Below are 21,875 nucleotides of genomic sequence, written 5' to 3'. Positions count from 1 at the left end.
TAGAAATACATTTTATTAATTCAAAAAATTTTAAAATTGTTATTTTATACCTTGACATAGAGGTTGGGAACTATCATTTTGGCTAGAAATTTCAGTTTTTAGCTAAAATGGTATCCTGCCTGTGGCAAGTTTCTAGCCAACAAGCTTCCTGATGTGGCCAATGTATCATTCAGACTTCTATATTCATTGACAAAAAGTTACACACACACAATTATCTGATTATTACAAAACTCAGCATGTCCAAATATATATATATGATAATAATCTGAATTCTTGCCAGGTAATTCAACCAGAGTGCCTTAAAATCATTACCCCAGTATCGTATGAAAAAGCTCACTATATTTAGAATTTTCAGTGTATCTGTTTGGAGGTCTCCAAACACTAGGAATGCTTGGACTACATAGTTGTGCATAATATCCTTGACTGACAAAATTTGAGAAAGGCCACATCAGGCTGAGAGAAGCAGGATGACTGTTTTTCCAAACTGTCCACCATCTGAGCTATTCTGACATGATTGTACAAAAGTATTAAGGGTAGTGGATACATGAAGGCACACATACATGATGCCCCAGACAGACTAGCAGGAGAGATGATTGATTAATTGTGAGATAAGTATGTGTAATGTTATCTTCATCTACCATGCAGAGACAGGTGGAAACCTTGTTACAGAATCCTCTCTCTTCCTGTACCATTGTCAGGCAACATGCAGAGGAAAAAATTTGCATGCATGGTAACACTGTGTCTACCAAAAATTCAATAAAATAAAAACCATTCAATCATCCAGCACAAATTCTTTAATATTAAGAACATTTTCAGACGCATTAAGCGTCCATCATCAGTTAAAAAAAGTAACTGATGATGGACGCTTAATGCATTTGAAAATGTTCTTAATATTAAAGAATTTGTGCTGGATGATTGAATGGTTTTTATTTTATTGACTATGTCTACCATTAGTACTCCAGCATAATTGTTTTCATTTGTAGTGATACCAAGATAGAGAAGCATATACTGCTACAAACTGGAAACAGTCTTTAGCAATGAATCCTGGTTCTGTTTGAGATGGATGACCAATGGTAAGCCCTTAAATCTTTTTCTGTTGAATTGCACACCACCCCCACTGCTGGGGTGCTATTCTATGGAACCATCTTGTATGACTGTAGTAGTGAGACATTGATGGCACAGGAGTACATTTTGGAATTCTTGCATCCTTGTGTATTGTCTTTCATGGAAAGGCTGCAAACAACCATTTTCCAGCAAGATAATGCTCAGACACACAGCTAGGATTTCCCAAGAATGTTTCCATCAAGTTGCCACACTTCCTTTGCCTTCCTGGTTTCCAGATTTGTTGCCCATTAAGCATTTGTGGGACTAGATGGGATGCCGACTTTGGCTAGCTACAAGTGTGAGGAATCTGGAGAAACAGTTGCAACATTGTAAGCAAATTCATCACAGGATAGCATACAATGTGCCTCCATGCATCCAGGCAAGAGAAGTACTAAAGGTTCCTTTAAGTTGTACTGTTGTTCCACTGGAAATTGTCTCTTTGCTACAGCGTTGCAATCACTACCGTCACATTGTAATAAAGTTTCATTTGATTTCATTATTATCATTTGGCTGCATAACTTCTTTTGTCAATGAATATATTTGTTCATTAGGTTAATTTTTTATACACATATAAATTCCTTGAAAAAAAAAGAATATTAAGATAACTCTATACATCTTTGAAACAGCATTGTACTAAAAAATATGGCACATAATACTAAAATTCTCCACGAATTTTATGAGACAGATGGTTCTTTAACTACTTGTACCTCTTGTTCCTGATGTTCTTAAAATTGGGATATGTTATTTTTTACTGTATATAAACTATGTAACAACAAAAAATTAGTTACATTAAAAGAATCTTTAAAAAATCACAATTAACAAATGTTGGAAATGTAATTCAATTAATTTTATTTTAATAAAAATTACAATTATTACAATAAATTACAAAATCTTCATTACTTTTTTAAAAAATAAATATAAAATTATGCTCAAATAAAACTTATTTTACAAACAGGATGACAAAATTTTATACTTTAAAAATGTTCATAGCAATCACTATCGTACAAAAATGGTAAATACTGTTACAATCAAGGACATCAAAATCTGTGACAATAGTCAAAATTAATTAATTTACTTTTAAAATTTCATATTTTCATTCAAAACATTTATATAAAATCTACAGATATAATACTATTCAGGGAATGTCTTACTTCATCTACTGTGCAATATGAATCAAAAACTCTTATTTACTAAGGGGACACTCTTTCTGATGGAACATCTTGTATCTAATATAAATTGTGTGTGATTAACAATTTAGTTTCTGAGCAAATATTGTACATTGAGTGATCCAGTCAAAAAAAATGTAACTAACTAAATTTTGTAGGGTAGCTGAGAGACAGAATAAATGCCAGTTTGGCATTCTGCCAGATTGTTTTTGATTGGAAATATACCATACAAATAATTTTCATTATCTACCAGAAAATTATGTTTATTACTATATTTTTAATCTTGTCAAAAAATTATAGAAATCGAAAATTTGTAAAGGTCATAATTTATTATTGTTTTGCACCCTTTGAATCCCTAAAAATCGGGCTTATTTTTGACCTGATTTTTGAAACACCCGAAGAATCTGCAACAAACTTCTAAAATGTCCCAAGACAGCCGTAATTTATGTAAAGTTAAACAAATTATTTGGTATTGAATGTATCAAGATAAAACTTCAACAATAGATTAAAAACCATTGATCTAGGGAAATATTTTATAATGTCTTCCTGAGCAGTGTGGTTTTTAAAACAAAATTAAACTCTGATTTATCTACTACTGGTTCCTTTTATATGTAACAATTATTTAAGCATAATATATTTAAAAAATTATTTTAATTCTCTTCCTGTTAAGTGATAAAAACTTTTATATAAATTTAAATATGTTATAATTCAAAATTTTAGTTTCATTGTAAATTTAAAGTATTTGCTATAAAATATTTGAATTTTAATATAAAATAGCAATTTAAAATTTAATTCATTTATAAAAAAATTTGTTAAATATCTATTTTTGAAAATTTATTATTTCAGATTTAGTCTAAAATAATTCCTGAGCTAACAGTTAGGATAATATACTGTTCATCTATGGAGTAATCAAATGAAAGGTAGAACTACTAAAGAAATTTGGTGACACTGAGTTACACTTCATGATATGGTAAAGCAAGTTATATGATATGCTTGTAGCATTATCTGCTTATGGTATCATGAAGTCATTTTCACAGATTGCCAAATTCTCTGTAAATTCTACTTGAACCTAATATAATCAATCATCATCTGATAAATGATATCCTTTACAAATATGAATTAGTAAAATTAATATAACTCAATGAAGTTATGAATGCAATGTGGTTAACAGCTGAAGCAAATTCTGATTTGGTAGTTACATTATCTAATATGTTCAATTTGGGATAAAATTAACTCAGATTCTAATTTGCATTAATTCCTATTTAATAGTTATGAATTTGAAATTATATTCTACAAATGTTTATGATACAATTCATTCATCACATGATCTGTCTTAAACCTATGGGAAATTAATGTCAAACTGATGATCGTTGCATTCACTTTCATGTAATGTAACTATTATCTTTTCTAATGATTGAATTATCAAGAATTATTGCACAAAATTCAGATTGAGGCATCATTTTTCTCTAGCTATGTAATGCTTCCTACCAACAGCTTCAAGCCTCAGACTGAGGTGTTATCTTTCTTCTGTAACTAAATGCCATATAGAAAATCCCACCTGAAGAGGGCAGAAATGAATATGCTATGTAATTATTCCAACATGTCTCATACCAATAAATCCAAAGCTTTCTATATAAATTTTTTATTTTTTTTTCGAATTTTCTAATGGTAGCTGTATTATTTGTTTACTGAATGGTTGTCTCTTCAATCCGAAAAAGAATTCCTTTGGTAGACTATCTCACAGCTATTCAGGTTAAAAACTCCTTTATTGTTTTTTCACAAATGCATTTTGAACTAGTTTAATGCTCTAGTCCCTCTTCAGTGCATAAAGAACTTCACAAAATTTTACCAACCAAATTGTCACACCCAAATTTTCCTTATAAAATGTAGATATATAGTGAGTGATCACCTGATTGACTATAATTTACATCTTAGAAATAATGAGAGAATCTACAAGTTTTCTAATATTGTACTGTTTCTATGCAAAATTAACCTGAAGACAAACTGGAATGCAACTGATTGAGGAAAAATAATACTGTACTTGCATTGATGATATAAAATTTTATATCTTCCAGTACTATTTATTCTACTTGTGTGTTTTAAACAATTGTTCATTTTTAGGTTTCTTTTACTACCTTTTGTTTAAGATTGAGATAAAATTAAGAGTAAATGAATTGCAGAATAAATAAGACAAACTGAAAACATCTCTCTCTAATCTCAAAAATTTTTTTTAACAATGAAGAGGAATTAAAGGATAGAAACTACTAGTATTTATATTAAATAAACTCACTTTCATTAAATTAGTGTTTGCAATTAAAACTTATGAATATAATAAAAACGATTATGTTTATAAGCTATAAAATCTCTAAGCTAAACATTCAATAATGTGAATTTTGCATTTATTTGGAAGGTTTTAAGAATACAGGTGATAAAAGTGCAAATATGTATTAAAAAACTTTTTCAAAACACTTATACAATGTGTCATTTAAATATCTTATTACTTTACCTTAATTATTTATAATAATAATGCAAAATTGCCTACTAACCTTTAAATTAAGACATTAAAATTGGCAAATCAGTATGTCTATATTCACAATCCAGAATTGAATCAGAAATCAATCAATTAGCATCCATTTGATTTTATAACTTTTAACTCCAACTGTTGGCAATGGCAGCTTGGTAAGATATCAGCCTAGAATATTAGGATCAGTGTTAAAATCCAAACTATATAATTTATCATGCTTAATGAGGCTAACTGTTCCCATTCCCTCATCTAGTGCTGGTTGATTCCATTGTGAATCAAGCCTCGTTGATTATTTAGTTTGATGAATCAATTGATCATTGCTCTAATTCTTGACCAGCTCACGAGTTGTAAATATGAACAAAAGAGATTGCAACATCTTTATGAACAACAATTTAATATCATTATCTCATCTGACAGTTCAGTCAAATAGGCTAAGTTTACTTTAAAATTTGAAGTCCTTGATTATATTTACAGATATCTATACTTTTTTACGCAGTTATTACCTAAATCTATAGCATAGACATAATCATCTTTTGATACAATTCCAGCTGCTCGTTTCAGTTTAGAATCGTAGCTATCAATTATAAATTTTTGTTGTCCTGTGTAGTAATCTATAATTTGGATATACGATCCGGATTTCTCAGATCTAGTAACAAGAATATTTCCTTTGTCGTCATAATGGATTCCGCTATATTGGCCTGATGTTTTTGAGCATATTTCTCTCAGAAACATTCCTTTATTATTAAAGATGATAAGCTTTGTACCAGAAATTATGATTTCATCTGAAGGGCCATTAGTTATTGAAGTTATCAAATTTATTTGGCCTTCCTTGTTCCCCTTTTCTCCAATCATTTTCAAAAATTTTCCATTTTGATTAAACAAGAATACAGATTTGGCATAATCATCAGCAACTAAAATTTCTCCCTGACTGTTAACTGTTATGTCAATTGGTTCCACAAATGCATCATGTGTAAATTGATTTATGGTTTTTCCATCGAGTGACATTTCTGTTACCAGTTTTGTTCGCCAATTTACAACAAAAATGGTATTTCTTGCTGACATTGCTATTCCAGTGCTTCCAAAAGCTTTAAGTCCTTCATTTGAGATGTGATAAAGAAATTCTAACTGTGGATTTAAGACAACAATACGATTGTTACTTGTATCTAATACAAATATATCATTTTTTGCAGTTACATTAACTGGTTGTGACAAATCAAAATTTCCAGAACCTCGCTTACCAAATTGGCAAATGGGATTAATGTGTTCTGATGCATCAAGTATAAATGGACTATTGTGAATAGGTCTGTCAAAAATTGCAATATGAAGTTCATATGTACCAGTACAAAAAGGTACATATTTTATCTCATAACTTCCATTTTTCTTATCTTCAATTTTTACAGGTATTACATCCCCATTTTTATACATTGCCTTACAAGAAATTATATCACCACCTTCCATCTGAGGATTACTAAAGTAATCTACAGTTTTTACAGAAATGGTAGCTTCCAAATGAGCATAGGTATCTTCTACTGTTGCAGTACATAGTGCAGGAAATGTTCGACTGGTTCTTAGATTACCAAAACTTTTGAATGTTTCAGTTTCAAATGTGTTGTTACATGTATAGGATAAAAATGGATTTTCTTTTGGTTCCATTACGTTATTTATTGAATCATGTTTAACATAAAGATCGGAGATCCTCTTTGCAAGATTAGAAATATCCACTTCAAATTGTAATCTATCATTTTCTTCAGTAAGTTTTTCTTTTTCTTCTTTAATATCTTCCAACTGCTCTTTTAAAACTTGTTTTTTATTATTGTAAATTTCTGTTAATTGATCTGAAAGTGCTAGTTTACGTTCTTCAACAACATTTCTAAGTTGTTGAAATGAAGAATTTATCTGTTGTAAGGCCTTTTCTATGTTTTTATCCAATTTATTAATTTCAGTGTTTAAATTCTGTGATGCAACATTTAATTTTTGAGAGCAAAGATGTGCTTTATACAGGAATATTTCTGATAGTCTTTTTACAGCAATAGAAAAAGGTATGACTGTATGTTCACAACCAGAACTGCCATGAATGGCATTAGTACAAATGATACAAAACACACAATCACAAGTTTCACAAAATAGAAGCTCTTGGGAAGGATGTACAGAGCATTTAGGAATCACTTCTCGTCTTTGGCTTGCCATAAGATCAAGAAGTTGATTAACAACAAAACTGGGAGGAAGCGCTCGGACGCCATCTCTTGGAAGTGGAATTGTTTTACGACAAATGGGGCAGCGGAATAAACCAGACTCCCGAGCCCCAGAATTTTCTACAAGATTTTCTAAACACTGTAAACACACAGTATGAGAACAAGATAGTAATTTTGGCGTATGAGTACGAGCATCATACATACAAAAACAGGTACTACAAGTTAAAAAAGTCACATTAAAATCTTCATAATTTATTGACACAGTTTCTACTAATGTTGTCATTTTGAGATATCTAAAAAAAATACAAAAAATAATAATTACAAAAGAATAAAAATATGGGTAAAAAATCATTAATACAAACTTGAAAATTTATTATTAAAAACATTATTTACATTTATTAGGAATAATAAGAGTTGTAGAGAATTAACAGAAAATTTTCTACATGCATAGAGAATATACTAAAGTGACCAGATGTCCTGAATTAGGTGGAACATCCTGCTTTTAAATGTGTTATCCCAATTTTTCAACTGTTTTATAATTTTTGTTTTCAACTGTTTTATAATTATAAAACAGTTGAAAAATTAAATTTATGTTTAATTTTTCAACTGTTTTATAATTATATTTGTTTTATAATTAAGTTTTGAATATAACTTAATTATAAGTTATATTCAAAAATAGCCAATAATCATTGTATGAATTGTAAGTCAAAAATGAATCACATACAAATTATAGCATAAAAATATTAGTATCAATTGTGCAGATCAGTTAAAAAATGAAGTTGATGGTTTTGTTAATTATCTGATGGTTAAAGCAAACATAGCTACACTAAGAGCCATAATTAATTGTTTATTTTTGCTATTGCTGTAGATTGTTATTTTGTAAATAAGAATATATGGATAAGTAAAATGTTCATTAGTTGTAACATCTGTCATTGATATCAGAAATATAAAAAACTGACAAATGTTAGTGAAAATTTATCACATGTTGAACATCATGTTGAAATGCCTGGCTTAATATCCTGTTTTTTACACTTCAAAATCTGGTCATTTTAATATACAAAGTTCATTACAAAAAATCATTTCATATTGTCTTTTCTATTTTGTTTTTAACAAAATTTATTTAAAGAATATAAAAACTGAATATCTGAATGCAGAATTTTTTACATTTATAAACAATAATTATTTTACATTGAAGGTTCAATAATGTCCTACATTTTAGGTTCTAAATTCTAAGTTTTCTGATTTTATATAATATAATTATATAGTCATTTATATATACAGTATATAAATCAAATTACAACTTAATTGCAAATTGTGAGAGTTGTAAAATAACTGTTATTACTCAAATGTTGCTGTCTAGTATCCATAAAGAACAAGAGTAAAGAATCATACATGATGATAACCCAGGATAAACTTCAAGAATAAAGAAATTGTTCCAATACCAGTACATTGTAACTTGACAGAGCACAAATTCCAAGGACAAGGTCTCCACAAAAAACAAATTTTCTGACAACTTTAAGAACAATATCTGATGTACAAGAAAGCCAAGGTTGATTATGAAGCTTACTGCATTTTTCAGTTGACAATTTTTAGTTGCCAATGATGGTAAAGCTGATTTGAAACATTTGATCTCAAAGAAATAGACCAAAAACATAATATCAATTTTCTTCAAACTACAGGCGTAATAGCTGGCAATTTGAAGAAAATTGTTATCTACTATAAGAATAGATATGCTTTATATCAATGGTGCGATTTTCTTTATATTGCTTTAAAAATCAATTCTTTAAATATTTCTTCAAAAAAATTGATGAGACTTCATAGGTTAAATCCGAAGAAGTTAACCGATGTTTTTTTTTTTTTATCTAAACTGCATTTCATCAGAGACAAAAACTTCTGAATGTTAGCTTCATTATTCTTTATTCACTATGCATTTTGGGTGCAAGATTTTTGTGTGTAACTTGCACCCCTCATCAGGTGTTAATTTCTACAAATTGGTAGAAATACAATTATTACAGTGATTATTACGGTAAAAATCCATAATAATCGCTGTAATAAGTGTATTTCTACCAATTTGTAGAAATTAACACCTGATGAGGGGTGCAAGTTACACACAAAAATCTTGCACCCAAAATGCATAGTGAATAAAGAATAATGAAGCTAACATTCAGAAGTTTTTGTCTCTGATGAAATGCAGTTTAGATAAAAAAAAAAAAACATCGGTTAACTTCTTCGGATTTAACCTATGAAGTCTCATCAATTTTTTTGAAGTAATATTTAAGAATTGATTTTTAAAGAAAATTGTTATGTTTTGTCACCCAAAAAAAAAAACACTACAAAGGAATTAATAATGTTGGCTGCAGAAACAACTCTGGCTTTTTAGATTTAAGAATCAACCAAGTTGAGTGCTCAACCAACTTGTACTACAAGTTATTCAGCAACTATAAAACTGTTTCAAATATTTCTGGCACCAGAACTGTTAATTGTTGATAATGTTTTGACACCCAACTGCCTAATTATTGTGTAGAAAAGATTAAGTAAAGAACATTCTTTGCATTGGAGTGTGCATAGATGGAAGTAATCACAGAGCTTTGAAAATATTTCTGATTTTTATCCTGTACTTCAACAGAGAATATAGGATACAATTATGTAAAATTTACAATATTTTTTGTATATTTCAAATATAGGAAGTATATGTGACATGCCTACCTATGACTTATGCCAATTGAAAGGTGCCACTGCCATATACGATTTAATTACAAAAAGATTACAAAGTTATAAGCTGAAAAGTAGAGTATATTGTGTTTATGGCAGATAATTGCAACAGTAATTTTGGTGGTCTGCAGAGAGAGGGACAAAATAATGTTTTCTTCTATCTACAAAATGTCTTTCAAAAATAATTAATCTAAATATATAAAAATAACTTGTCCTGACTGACTGATTCATCATCGCTGAACCTGAAGAGGTGAAATTTGGTACACAGTTAGGGTATGTCACGAAAACACACACTAACAAGGGATTTTTCGAAATTCCCTTCTGCAGGGGAGAGGGAGAGCATTAAGGCTTAACCTGAAGAATGGCTTCTACTGTACTATTTTAGATGCAATTTTTTGTTTTTAACTATGTTCAGTCTTCATTGAGTACTTAGGTGTATTAAATTGATAACATTTCAGACATTTGTTATAAATATTTTTATATATTTCGATTTTTTAACCAAATGTTCAAACCGTTTTAAATTCAAATTTGTTATTGCATATTGGTTCAATTATAGAACGATTGTAAACATTCCATAAAATTGATCAAATTGAAAACAGTTCATTTGATTCTCAGTAATTTTCATCGTTCTCAGCAGTAGGTGTTATATAACAATTACTATGGTTGTTGAAATACTGAATATAAATGGTGTTTGCTTGCAAAATCCGTGCAGGCGAAGTCGCGGGTAACAGCTAGTTATATCATAATTGTGCACAACTTGCTTTTGATGGTCTGCTATTCAATATTGAATCTTTTATTATGAAAATTTATAACTAATTTTTTATTTATAGAATTCAAAACTGAGGCACTAAAGGACATTCTACCTCAAAAAAATTACAGAAATCTCATTTTGTAGATAGGCATAGAGTTTTTGGTTGTCTAAAGAGTGCACACTGGTAACAGGTAGAGCATTTTAGTTAGGTGGCTGTCATTAGTTCCCTGCATACAAAAAGTATTGCAAATGTACTGTATCTTGCATTGCAAATTTATTCAAAGAAACATCCATTAATCTTCACAGATATTTAATAAAATTATTTTTTTCAATGAAAGATATTTGTGGTTCTTAAACTCAAACTTTTTCATTCCAGTATTGAAATGACTTCTATTAAACTTTTTCTCATTCAAACATTGACATTGTAAAATCTGCAAAAAGATATTTAACTGGTCAAGAGGCTCAATAATTTCTTTCACTCAAATTTAAAGAAGCTTTAAGAATTCTAAGAACAAAATCTGGCCTTATGAAAAGCAAGTTTGTCAATGAATATAAGAGATTTGTAATATCTGAAAATTAGACAACTGTGGAGGAATTTAAAAGTTTCACACAAAATAGATCAACTTGGGACAAAATTGAAAAATCACGCATTTAAAAACAAGAAATGTAGAAGTTTACGATGCCTTGTTAGTCAATCAAGCTCCTACTTTACATATGTTTTTGGAAAACTTGGTCACAGATATGGAATTTTCGAGGAAAATATTGTTGAATAAATGTGTAAATTACTTCAAAAAAAAATAAATAAAACATTATATAGAATGTGCTCAGCAAAATATTAAATAATAATCAAACATCTTTATCGTTGCCAAGAAAGTTTAATTTAAAACAAATTCTTGTTCAGCAAAATCCCTGAATTGATACATTACAAGAACAAAGTAGTAGAACTGGCTAACCTGATATACTACAAATCTATCTTCAGCTATGATGGTCAAACATATAGACAAAAAAGGGGGATTCCAATGGGAAGTCCAATCTCAGGAATTCTTTGTGAGTTGGTTGTTAGAAAACTGGAGAAAAGAGTTTTATATGACTTCCGTAAAGATATAGTATATTTTAAAAGATATGTGGACGACATCTTTATATTATGGAATAATAACCGTAAGATAAGTGAATTCATTGAAAGCATCAATCATAATAACGACGGCCTAAAACTGAAATTAGAACAGAAAAGTTCTGTAATAATACACTTTTTAGACATCAACATCCAATTCAAAAAAGGGCATTTATCTACCAGTGTTTACATTAAACCAACGCACAGTCCGCTTTATATCCCCTCGCAATCAAATGATCCATACCACTATAAGATAGCAGTATTCTAGGCTCTAATTTGAAGGGCCTTTCTATATTGTGACAATGTTATGGACAGAGCAAAGGAAATCGACAGAATTCTACAAGTAGCCAAAACCTTAGGGTACAAGAAAAACACAATAACAGGAATTGTTAGAAGATGTGAGAAGAACATAGTAAGGGGCTCAAAACAAGGTCCCGGTAAAATCACAAAATTCACTTATAACAGATACGCCAAAGGCATTATGAAAGAAATTGCAAACCGCAATGAGTCAACAATAATTCTAAAAAGAGCCCCAAACCTATATAAGATTTTAAGAAATGACAAGGATAGCATTAAGAAGGAAGATAAGGCAAGTGTGTATAGGATACCATATGAAAACACACAGCTGGGAATTAGGAAAGATTATATTGGCGTTACAAGGAATTTGAGTGTAAGACTCAAGGAGCACAAGTATAACATCAGAAAAAGTTCCAACGCCACAGTACTATCCCAAATGGCTCAGACCCAAAGTTCAGTAGTTAAATGGGATGAAGCGAACATTATCAAACCCGTGAGCTCTCCAACGTTAGCAAGGACAACTGAGAAAATAGAGATTTATAAAAACAAACTAGAAGGGATATGTATAAATGTGAGGGACGCTGAAGGCCTTCCATTGGCCTGGAAGTATATTGTTAAAAACTCTGCAAGGAACTCTTAATTTACACGTTTATTTCATTGTTCTACATTAGTATTAGTTGATACTTGTATTTAGGAGTATTTCTGAGTTTACTTTTAATTTTTATTTTATTCTTTGTTTTATTAGATATAATTTTTTATACACTATTCATTTATTATTGTTTAATCTGTTGTCAATTTTTTTGAAATTTAAATATTTGTATTCGATCCTCTGGAACGGAACTGTTCCAATTGTCAGTTTTCAACCTGATGATGGCCTGTGGAATAGATCGTTTAATAAAAATATCGTTATAAAATTAAACTTTCTTGGCAACGATAAAGGTGTTTGATTATTAATTAATTAATAAATAAAACTTCAAACTCAAATTTTTTTATGTCTCTTTATTTTGCAATACCAAGCCACAGTGCTCATGTTGAAAGTCGTTAGCATGGCAAATACTCAATGGACCTGATGGAAATGAACTAAGAATTGATTAATGGTTAATTATAACTTCAAAGAATTTGACTGCTTACAATTTTACGATGATTGTACAGGAAACAAAAAATTGTTAGCTTAAGTTCAAAGGCAAAGTACTCTTTCAAATAAAATTCTATGTTAATTAGATAATTGTAGCTGTAACAAAATCTATCTGTCTTATGTATGTTTATTGCTAAAGTACTTGCGATGTATATGTTACACTACTTTAATTTGCGATTTAATTTGATTTTTGTGATAATACTTTCTAGTCATTCAATAAAAATTATCGTCCAGAAATATTTCGATGTTATTGAATGCCTAATGAATTTCACGTGCAAAAAATTATACTTCCTTTCTCTGGCTCCCAGATTCATTTTTTAGTATTTATGTATTCTTATGACCCAGCTATGTTACTCCTAAAATCAGCTGATAGCCTGCAGCGATTTAACCATTCGCAATATTATATCGTAACATAAACCTTTTCTGGTTTAATAATTATAATTTACGGAACAGCAATCTGAGAAGATCAAAATCTAAACGTAAGCAACAATACCTGAGTTTAGAAACAGTCTCCTATGTTTACATTCTCATAAACAACTTCGTAAACTGTCAACCACAGACAAAGCGATGGATAATTCGTAATTTCGACGCTAGGAGTGCTCAGCGCTCTGAAGTAAACTTGATGTCAATTCACTAATAGAAATAGAATTTAAGTGCAGTGGCATTGAATATGTTTCCTGTATTTAATTCGTTTAATTAAAATAACTGCAAAATTTCCAAGTCAAGTCTTTTACATCACTACAGTAAACATCCTTCATTAGTTTGTTTTAAATAAATTATATATATTTAATTTTTATTAAAAATATTGTGTAAGTTTTATGTTATCAATAACCAATATATATATATAAACAATCTGAACAATAACACGTGATATGTCGGGATTCTACAAAGCGGGCGTGGCCGAACACGTGATGAGTATGATAAAGTCTCCTTAATGCTCACAAACCAGAAAAACTTGAGACTAAAAAATTATATAAGAAGCTTGATGTAAAATTCTGTATCTCTAGACGTAAATTATCCTCAGATTAAGTTACCGTATAGTTTAATTCTTTGCATTTTGATGATTCGCGAAATCATATCCAGTAACTTCAGATTTGGATTTAATTTCGTGTATCCCACCCAACATGCACGAAACTATGCATCCACTATTTTGCTCATTGTGATACTTTGGCAATATAGTTTCGTGAGTAGAAGTTGAAAACAGTTCAAATATGCAAATATATGTGGTAAATATTTACCGATATGCATTTGAATGCCATCAGGGTCGGATTTAACAATCAGAGGCCCATGGGCACAAATAAGATGAGGGCCCCTTTAACAGTAGGCAAATTTGATGATTTAGAAAAGTTATAAACTTGCACGAACGTGTATAAATAATCACGCGATATTTCAAGTATTTTAAAAATTTCAACTGTAGGAAGTTGTAAATTTCATTTAAAAATAAGGTTATTGTAAACATAATTAGTTTTACACAATAAAATATATGTATTTTAATTTAATTGAAAATGCTTATGTAAAATTTTTTTCTGCAAGTTAACTTTACACCAGTGAAACTTACAGAGCTAGTTGAACTGCGTTGAACGCCACCTGTACGCAGGCAGGGGAAACTTTTTCGGGAAAACACGAACGTCTTTGGGTTAGATACGTACTGAGACGCGGTGCTTGTTTTCTGCCTGTGATAATGAAAAACAGCTTTCTGCCACACAAAACTTCAAAAAATAACTGTTGTGTGGTCGGTTGTAGTGTTACCTATATTACTGCGCCGCCAGGTACAAAGTTTTTATTCGTTCCCGCATGAATAATAGTCCTACCCCGGGACGAAAGAGAAATGGCTGACTGCAATTTAATTCCTGAGGTTAATTACATAATGATGTGTTGCTTTCTAACCAATCTCCAATCTCCTGTTAACCTTAGTTGGCTCTATTTTAAATTTAGTTCTCTAATGTAAAGTTTAGTAATTTTCTTTTTTTATGTTATTTTGTTAATCTGACAGATATTAATTGGCATATGATGTGATATTTGAATTTACGAGATCTGTGGAAGAAAGGAGTAAGAAGCAAAATTAGTATTTTGAGAAAATGAGGATAAGAATTTCCTTATTAATACAATACTATTAGCTATTACTATGGTCCTTATTGAAGTTCCTTTATATATATGGTTAGTTACAAATTTCATTATTTACCATGAAATAGATATATAGTTTACTTCTTCCACACCACTCTTTAAATTGTACAAAATTAAGAGTATAATAAATATAAGAATATTAATACTGCTCAGTCCCAATGATCTACAGACACTTCTCGAGTTACGACCATTCGCACTTATGACGAAAAATTTCATTAAAAATTTTTTTAAATGTATCAATTTTTTTATAGGTTTCGTAGAATGTATATATATCATATACATATATATTTTGCACGCTTTTGGCGATTGATTGCGTCATCTTTAGTTATGTTGTGTAGTTAGTTACCCTTCGCGTGTGCTTGTGAAGATGGCTAACTGTTTTGTTGAAGTACAGTCACTTCTTGACTTACGTCCGAAGTTGCGGAACCGAACCCCGTCGTAAGTCGAGAAGTGACTGTATTGACTAATGCAGGCATTACTTTGACCTTAAACTGCAGAATGTATGTATATATTATATATTATTAAATATATACTTATAAGTAATATATAAATTTAGAATTTATCAAATTTCTATTTATTAAAATATAAATAGTTTTACATGTAACATACAAAATTCATACAGGATAAATTCATATGTTGCGAGAATGCTATTATTCCTCAACAACAATCAAATGAACAAAATGATGAAACAAAAGTAATGAACATGAAGTACTGAACTTTAAAATTATCAAATTGAAAAATCATTGGTAAGATCGTCATCATCAGAATCTTCCTCACTAGAATGTTTTTGTATGGTTGAAGCAGATGATGGTTTCCAAGTGTAACATTTTATCATTGTTGCTTTTAAGAACTCGGTTTTGTAGTTTAATTTTTATTAAATTTAATTGCAAAAAAAAAAAAAAAATACGTTCAACTGCTGCACTTGAATGAGGAAGCAATAAAAACATCTATTTACTGCCAAAGTAAAGTAGAAAAATATAGAAATATAGAATTAAAACGAATGTTTTGAAAGGTACTAAATTGAAAGGAAAGATATTAGGATTTCATAAATAATAGTAGGAAAATGGTGTTAGGTATCTTGGTACTGGAACAAGTAAAAAGGTATTAGATTACTACAAAAGAACTAGGTGAAACAACACTGGTGCTGCCTTTGTAGCCCCGATTCTGTTACCCGGCGTCGCCGCTAGAGGCGCCTCAATCTAGTTTGCAGTTTCTTCCACTAGCTCTATACCAACGAAAACGAAACGGCAGTGTGTTCGTGTTCGTCCAAGCTAATCGCTCGGACAGGTCGATTTTATTCTCGAGGGGACATCTTTTGCAATAAAGTTTTTGCGATTCTGAATACAACAGACAACAAAAATTTTAAAAACTCATTTATTTTGTATTAACTGAACAAACATTTATTTCGAAAAAAATGTTTGTTTAGTTAATATTCAGATTCGCAAAAACTTTATTGCATAAGATGTCCCCTCGAGAATAAAATCGACCTGTCCGAGCGATTTGCTTGGACGAACACGAACACTCTGCCGTTTCGTTTTCATTGGCCCACCCTATATATATGCAATAGTTAAGTATATAGTACTAAAAAAATGTTTAAGCATAGTTTTGTTGGGGCCCTGGGCACCGGCCCCAAATGCCCTTATGTAAATCCGGCCCTGAATGTCTTAAGTCTTATGGTAAAATATATCTTATTAAACTGTCATTTTTAATTCGTTTCCGACTGTTAACTACATATAAAACAGAAAGGCGAATATAATACACAATTACATCAATTACATAAAAATTTGAGGATTAGTTATAATCCCGACATTTCGTAGTTTCTCTTGTACGGATTCTCTTCTTTTGTGGGTAATTTAAACTCATAAAAATTGATAACCATCCTAGATTTAAATTTTTTTTATAAACTAACCACCAAACATTATTCTCAAAAATACATATATGGAGTTACATCAGTGTTTCCCAACGTGGGGCCCACGCCCCACAAGGGAGCAATTTGATTCTTAAGGGGGGGCAATTCGAAACTCGTCCAGAGTTTAAGTTAACCGCATAGCCGCCGTACGCCATATTTATTGTAAATATTGATTTAAGTTAGTTTTAATTTTCTTTGTTTCCCTTTCCTTCTAGAATTTTCCTTTATAACCCTTTTCCCTTGGGGTGGGATTAACAATTCTGGGAACCACTGAGAACAAAGAGATGAACGAGCCCCTGAAACCGGTGAAAGAGGAGAAAGAACATTCTTTGCCCAGACCTCGAGGTGGGCAGACGTGAGTTGTGGTGTTCCAGGTCGCGTTTGGCAATGACTGGAAAGTGCAAGTGACTGATGAAAGGATTGGGTTTTATCGTGGTTACGATAAAACAGTGTGGCAATTAAGTGCAAGAAAAAACTTCAACGAACACGACAACGCGAGACCTTCCAAAAGAGTTCAACATATATGTTGGGGGGGCATAAGAATTTTAGAAAGGCTTAGGTGGGGCATAGCACAAAAAGGTTGGGAAACACTGAATTACATCTTTAAAACAATCCAGCAACGACTTGTAGTTTCCCAGCAAAACATTTAAAATTGCGTTTGGTGCAATCTGTTATAATATTTTATTTGAAAACTTCATATAAATTATTATAAAATGAAAAAAAGCTTAATTTTCAGAGACAAGTTTCATTTTTCAAATGTAAATAATAACGAATAAAATCATCAAGTCCTACCCTAATCAAGATACTGTATAACACACGAACCCTCCTCTATCTCTCCATCTCCTTGACCTTTAACCATCAAAATTTAATAGGATCAATGCCCCTAAACCTCCCTGCAAAATTTCAGAAATTTTCGACGAAAGGCACAGGAGTTATTAAACTTTAAACTGAATGAACAAAATCGTGCTCCCCACAAATACTAAAATCCATACATATAGAAAACCCCAATTTTTTTCACATTTCTCAACGTTTCAAAAAAATGTAAAAATCTGTGGGTGGTCATTTTTGACCGATCGCCACACTTTCCCTCTGTAATATAGCCTATGCAGTATAACATCCGGGAAAATTAAAAGGAAATCAAATGGAATGCAAGTGTTCTAACATGCCATTGTACAAAAATGTAATAACGTTAACAGATTTAGATGCTTTTATTTATGAAGTTATACTGTATAACATGCTTTTGTAATTACGATTTAAAGATAGTAATGGTAAAAGATAACATTATCGCCGAGAGAGTTAACTTCTGAACACATCTCTCACAAGTGGTGCGTGTGTTATGCTCAAAATTAATGAAAACACGTAAGAACAGCGACTTACATAAGGTCGCAAATCTCGACGTTATTGAGAGTCACAGCAATGACACTGCTCCAAGTAAAAAAAAGTTCAGCAACTTTCCTGGCTATTATGAGATCCTATCTAGAAAATAACTTTTATAATTTTAATTACAATTTAATAAAATTGCGTGTGGCGCCATCTGTTATATAAAGTTTTTACAAGAAAATCTCATATTTTTAACTACTCTAAAATGGCAAAAAGCTTAATTTGAGGGTAGGGTTGAGTTTTTATATTAAAAAAAAAAAACTTATCTTAATAACGAGTAAAATCGTCATTAGGTCTGACCCTACTGGAGATACACACGCTCCAGTTTATCTCCCACCCCTACGACCTTTAACCACCAAAATTTAATAGCATCAATGCCCCTCATATACAAGCCACCATGCCAAATTTCGTTAATCTTTACCCCATCCTGAGTTATTAAGCGAAATAGACGCCAACACACATCCACGGAAGTTTTATGCCGTTTTACGTTCCGGGTTATGGCTATAAATAAATAATTGCTCGTTATGTTATACATAACGAATATTTATTTATTGTGACATCGTCACAATGCCGGGCTGCAATTTTTAATCATACTTTTAATTAATTTAATTTAAAATATATGCTCTCCACCTCAAATTAACAGTGTCTTGCCCCTGTACATCATACTTGTCCTTTAACAAGAGTGGTATTGGTCATCTAACATATTTCGGGGGAAGTTTTGAATTGAAATAACATGATTTCCGGTTTGCATCGGAAGTTCGTACATAGTTCATAAGGGTCTCCTGCCCTAAGGTTTCCATATTTGGTCTCGAAATTAAGGAAAAACGCTAGTAATAGCTAAAAAGCTAGTAAATAGCCAGGACGATAATCCAATTTTTAAAAAAATTAAGAATTTTTTTGTAAAGCATTTTTTTTTAACATTTTAAATTTAATTGTCGTTCTGGCTATTCACTAGTTTTTACCAGTTTTATTAACGTAAACTAGCAGATAGGCCCGGCGTTGCTCGGGCAAAAGTAACAATAGCGAAGATTAAGATTATTACATTATAGTCAACGTGCCGTTTTCACAGAATGCAAGAATTCGGTTTCCGTGTTTTCAGACTAATTAGAAATGTTTAGATGGGTCTAAAAATATTTCGATTTCCCGCAAAAACGAAAAAAACTGCATCTGCATCTTGCACGTCGCTTTCTCTTAACACTTCCATTGTTGATGGAAGTCTTAGGACTTAATCCTGTCCCTCTCCCCCGTGGGGAGAAATTTCGAAAAATCCCTTCTTAGTGTGCGTCCTCGTGACGTACCCTAACTGTGTACCAAATTTCAACTTCTAACTCCTCACCGTTTGGGCTCTGCGCTGATTATTATTATTATCATCAACTCGTCTCGATTATATCTTATATATAAAATTCTCGTGTCACAATGTTAGTTACCGTACTCCTCCGAAACGGCTTTACCGATTTTTACCAAATTTTATATGCATATTCAGTAGGTCTGAGAATCGGCTACTATCTATTTTTCATACCCCTACACCATCTCCCCCCTTTCAAAAATATATTTATATATAAATTAAGGCTTTTATGTCCAACAGATGGCGCTACCTTCCGACGAACTAAGTTTGCTTTTCTGTCAGGCATTATGCTTTTCTGTGAGAATGGACTGAAGCAGATCATTTTCTATCTATCTATATAAATAATATATAACGTTCGTTTGTTCTTTTCTATGTTGTTTATATTAGTTTTAGTTTACGTTGTTTAGCATCGCGCGTGAGTTCTTTTGTATTTTATTTAAATTTGAAATTGGTTATTCGGAACAGTATTCGAATGTTGTTAGCCTGACGATGGCCATGGAATGGGCCGAAAACGTTTGTTTATGATTAAAGTTAAAGGTTCTCAGCATCAAGGTGTTGTTGTCTTACAGTGTAATAGAGTCTGAGTGAGGTTAGGAGAATAACTATTAATTATTCCTATTTTATTAAAATTATTACTTAATATAAATATTAATATAAATAAAATATAACGTTCGTTTGTTCCTACCGATTCCTTTGAAATTTTGACACAACGTTGCATTCGAATACGCACGTGTTTTTATATAATATACATGTCGAAATTCCCCCCAGTGGGGGGAGATGGACGGGATTAAGGCTTACCGTGAAGAACTCGGCATCTATTATACTATTTTACATGCGTTTTTTGCGTTTTTAATTGCGTTTTAATAGGTTACGTCAACAGAATATACACTAAAAAGGGATTTTTCGATATTCCCCAGCGGGAAAAGTGACGGGATTAAAGGCTTACTGTGAAGAACTCGGCTTTTATTATACTATTTTAGATGCGTTTTTGATTGCGTTTTAATAGGGTACGTCAAGAGAATGTACATTAAGAAGGGATTTTTTGAAATTCCCCCCACGGGGGAAGTGTTATACATTTATAATAGATACATTTGGGCTCTGCGCTGATTATTATTATTATCATCAACTCGTCTCGATTATATATATAGATATAATCGAGATATATACATTTACGAGTTTGGTCATTGCGGACGGAATATTTTTACATGTTTTACATATCGAGGCGGATAAGAGCCTACAATACAAGACTCCGCCGAAACACTCTTCGTTTCTGAAGACGACGTAGGATGAAGGAAAATGACGAGGCCTTGTGTTTTCTTCTGTTAACCTATTGTGAAAATTTTTTAAAAGACTTTTCTTGTAAATTGAAAAAAAAATTACTTAGTTCTAAACAAATTATTTTTGACAAAAACAGAATTCAACAACAATTCAAGCATCCCACAAAGATGCTTCTTAAGTCTAAATTACAATTGCAATTTTTCTCAAACTAAATCACTTGTCACACTCCGTGTCGACTAGGAATTACTCTTTGTCTTTGCTTTTATAGTCTTAAGTACCGAATGTGAGGTCATATTTTAAACTTCGTGCTCATCTACCCACTTATTCGGTAACAATTGTTTTTGCTCGTCTACATATTCGCTATAACCGTTTTACAATTCTTTCTTACCGACAATTTTCCCCATACAATATTTGACAAACTATATACTTAATATTAAGTTGACTAAATTACCCTGTGACGTTACGATTTTATGGCCACTTTTAATTTATCAAATCGTACGTGCCGTTTTCGACAGAGACCTGCTGATGCAAGCAACAATAAGCACGGGCATCCATCAACTTTTAAATTGAGGTTAATTTTGAATGAAGAGTGTAGGGTTTTCGTCCTTTTAAACAAAAACTGTTCAAATTAAGAGAAAAACAAACAAAATATAGCGACCTCAAAAAAATAAAATAACGTTTGGGCTGAATTCTTCACACTTCTATTAAATATATGCGTTACATTCAGAAGAAACAAGAAAAAATAACGAAAATAGAAAATGTTTATTATTTAGTTCGATACGTATTTTATAGGCTCTAAGTAAAGTTAGTATCGCAACAAGTATAGTATATCGGATTTTTTAAAAAC

General features: G+C 31.2%; 1 protein-coding gene across 2 annotated transcripts in view; it reads right to left on the bottom strand.

The window, feature by feature from the left end:
• Window positions 1-4,638: 4,638 nt before the first annotated feature.
• LOC136970148 (tripartite motif-containing protein 2-like) overlaps window positions 4,639-21,875 on the bottom strand; it is a 60,475-nt gene continuing 43,238 nt past the window's right edge. The window contains exons 1-2 of one of the 2 annotated variants that reach the window (XM_067264544.1): window positions 13,486-13,551; window positions 4,639-7,279 (exon numbers count right to left, since the gene is read on the bottom strand). In XM_067264544.1, coding sequence (XP_067120645.1) covers window positions 5,263-7,269 — 2,007 coding nt within the window. In that variant the 5' untranslated portion in view covers window positions 7,270-7,279; window positions 13,486-13,551 and the 3' untranslated portion in view covers window positions 4,639-5,262. Of the gene's footprint in view, window positions 7,280-13,485; window positions 13,552-21,875 lie in introns of those variants that run through there. The other variant, XM_067264545.1, reaches the window with a different exon arrangement.

The sequence above is a fragment of the Centruroides vittatus genome, unplaced genomic scaffold, assembly GCF_030686945.1.
Source record: "Centruroides vittatus isolate TY-2023 unplaced genomic scaffold, ASM3068694v2 contig_19, whole genome shotgun sequence".
Classification (NCBI taxonomy): domain Eukaryota; kingdom Metazoa; phylum Arthropoda; class Arachnida; order Scorpiones; family Buthidae; genus Centruroides; species Centruroides vittatus.
The sequence above is the reverse complement of the archived record's forward strand: the minus strand, read 5'-3'. Positions and strand labels throughout refer to the sequence as shown.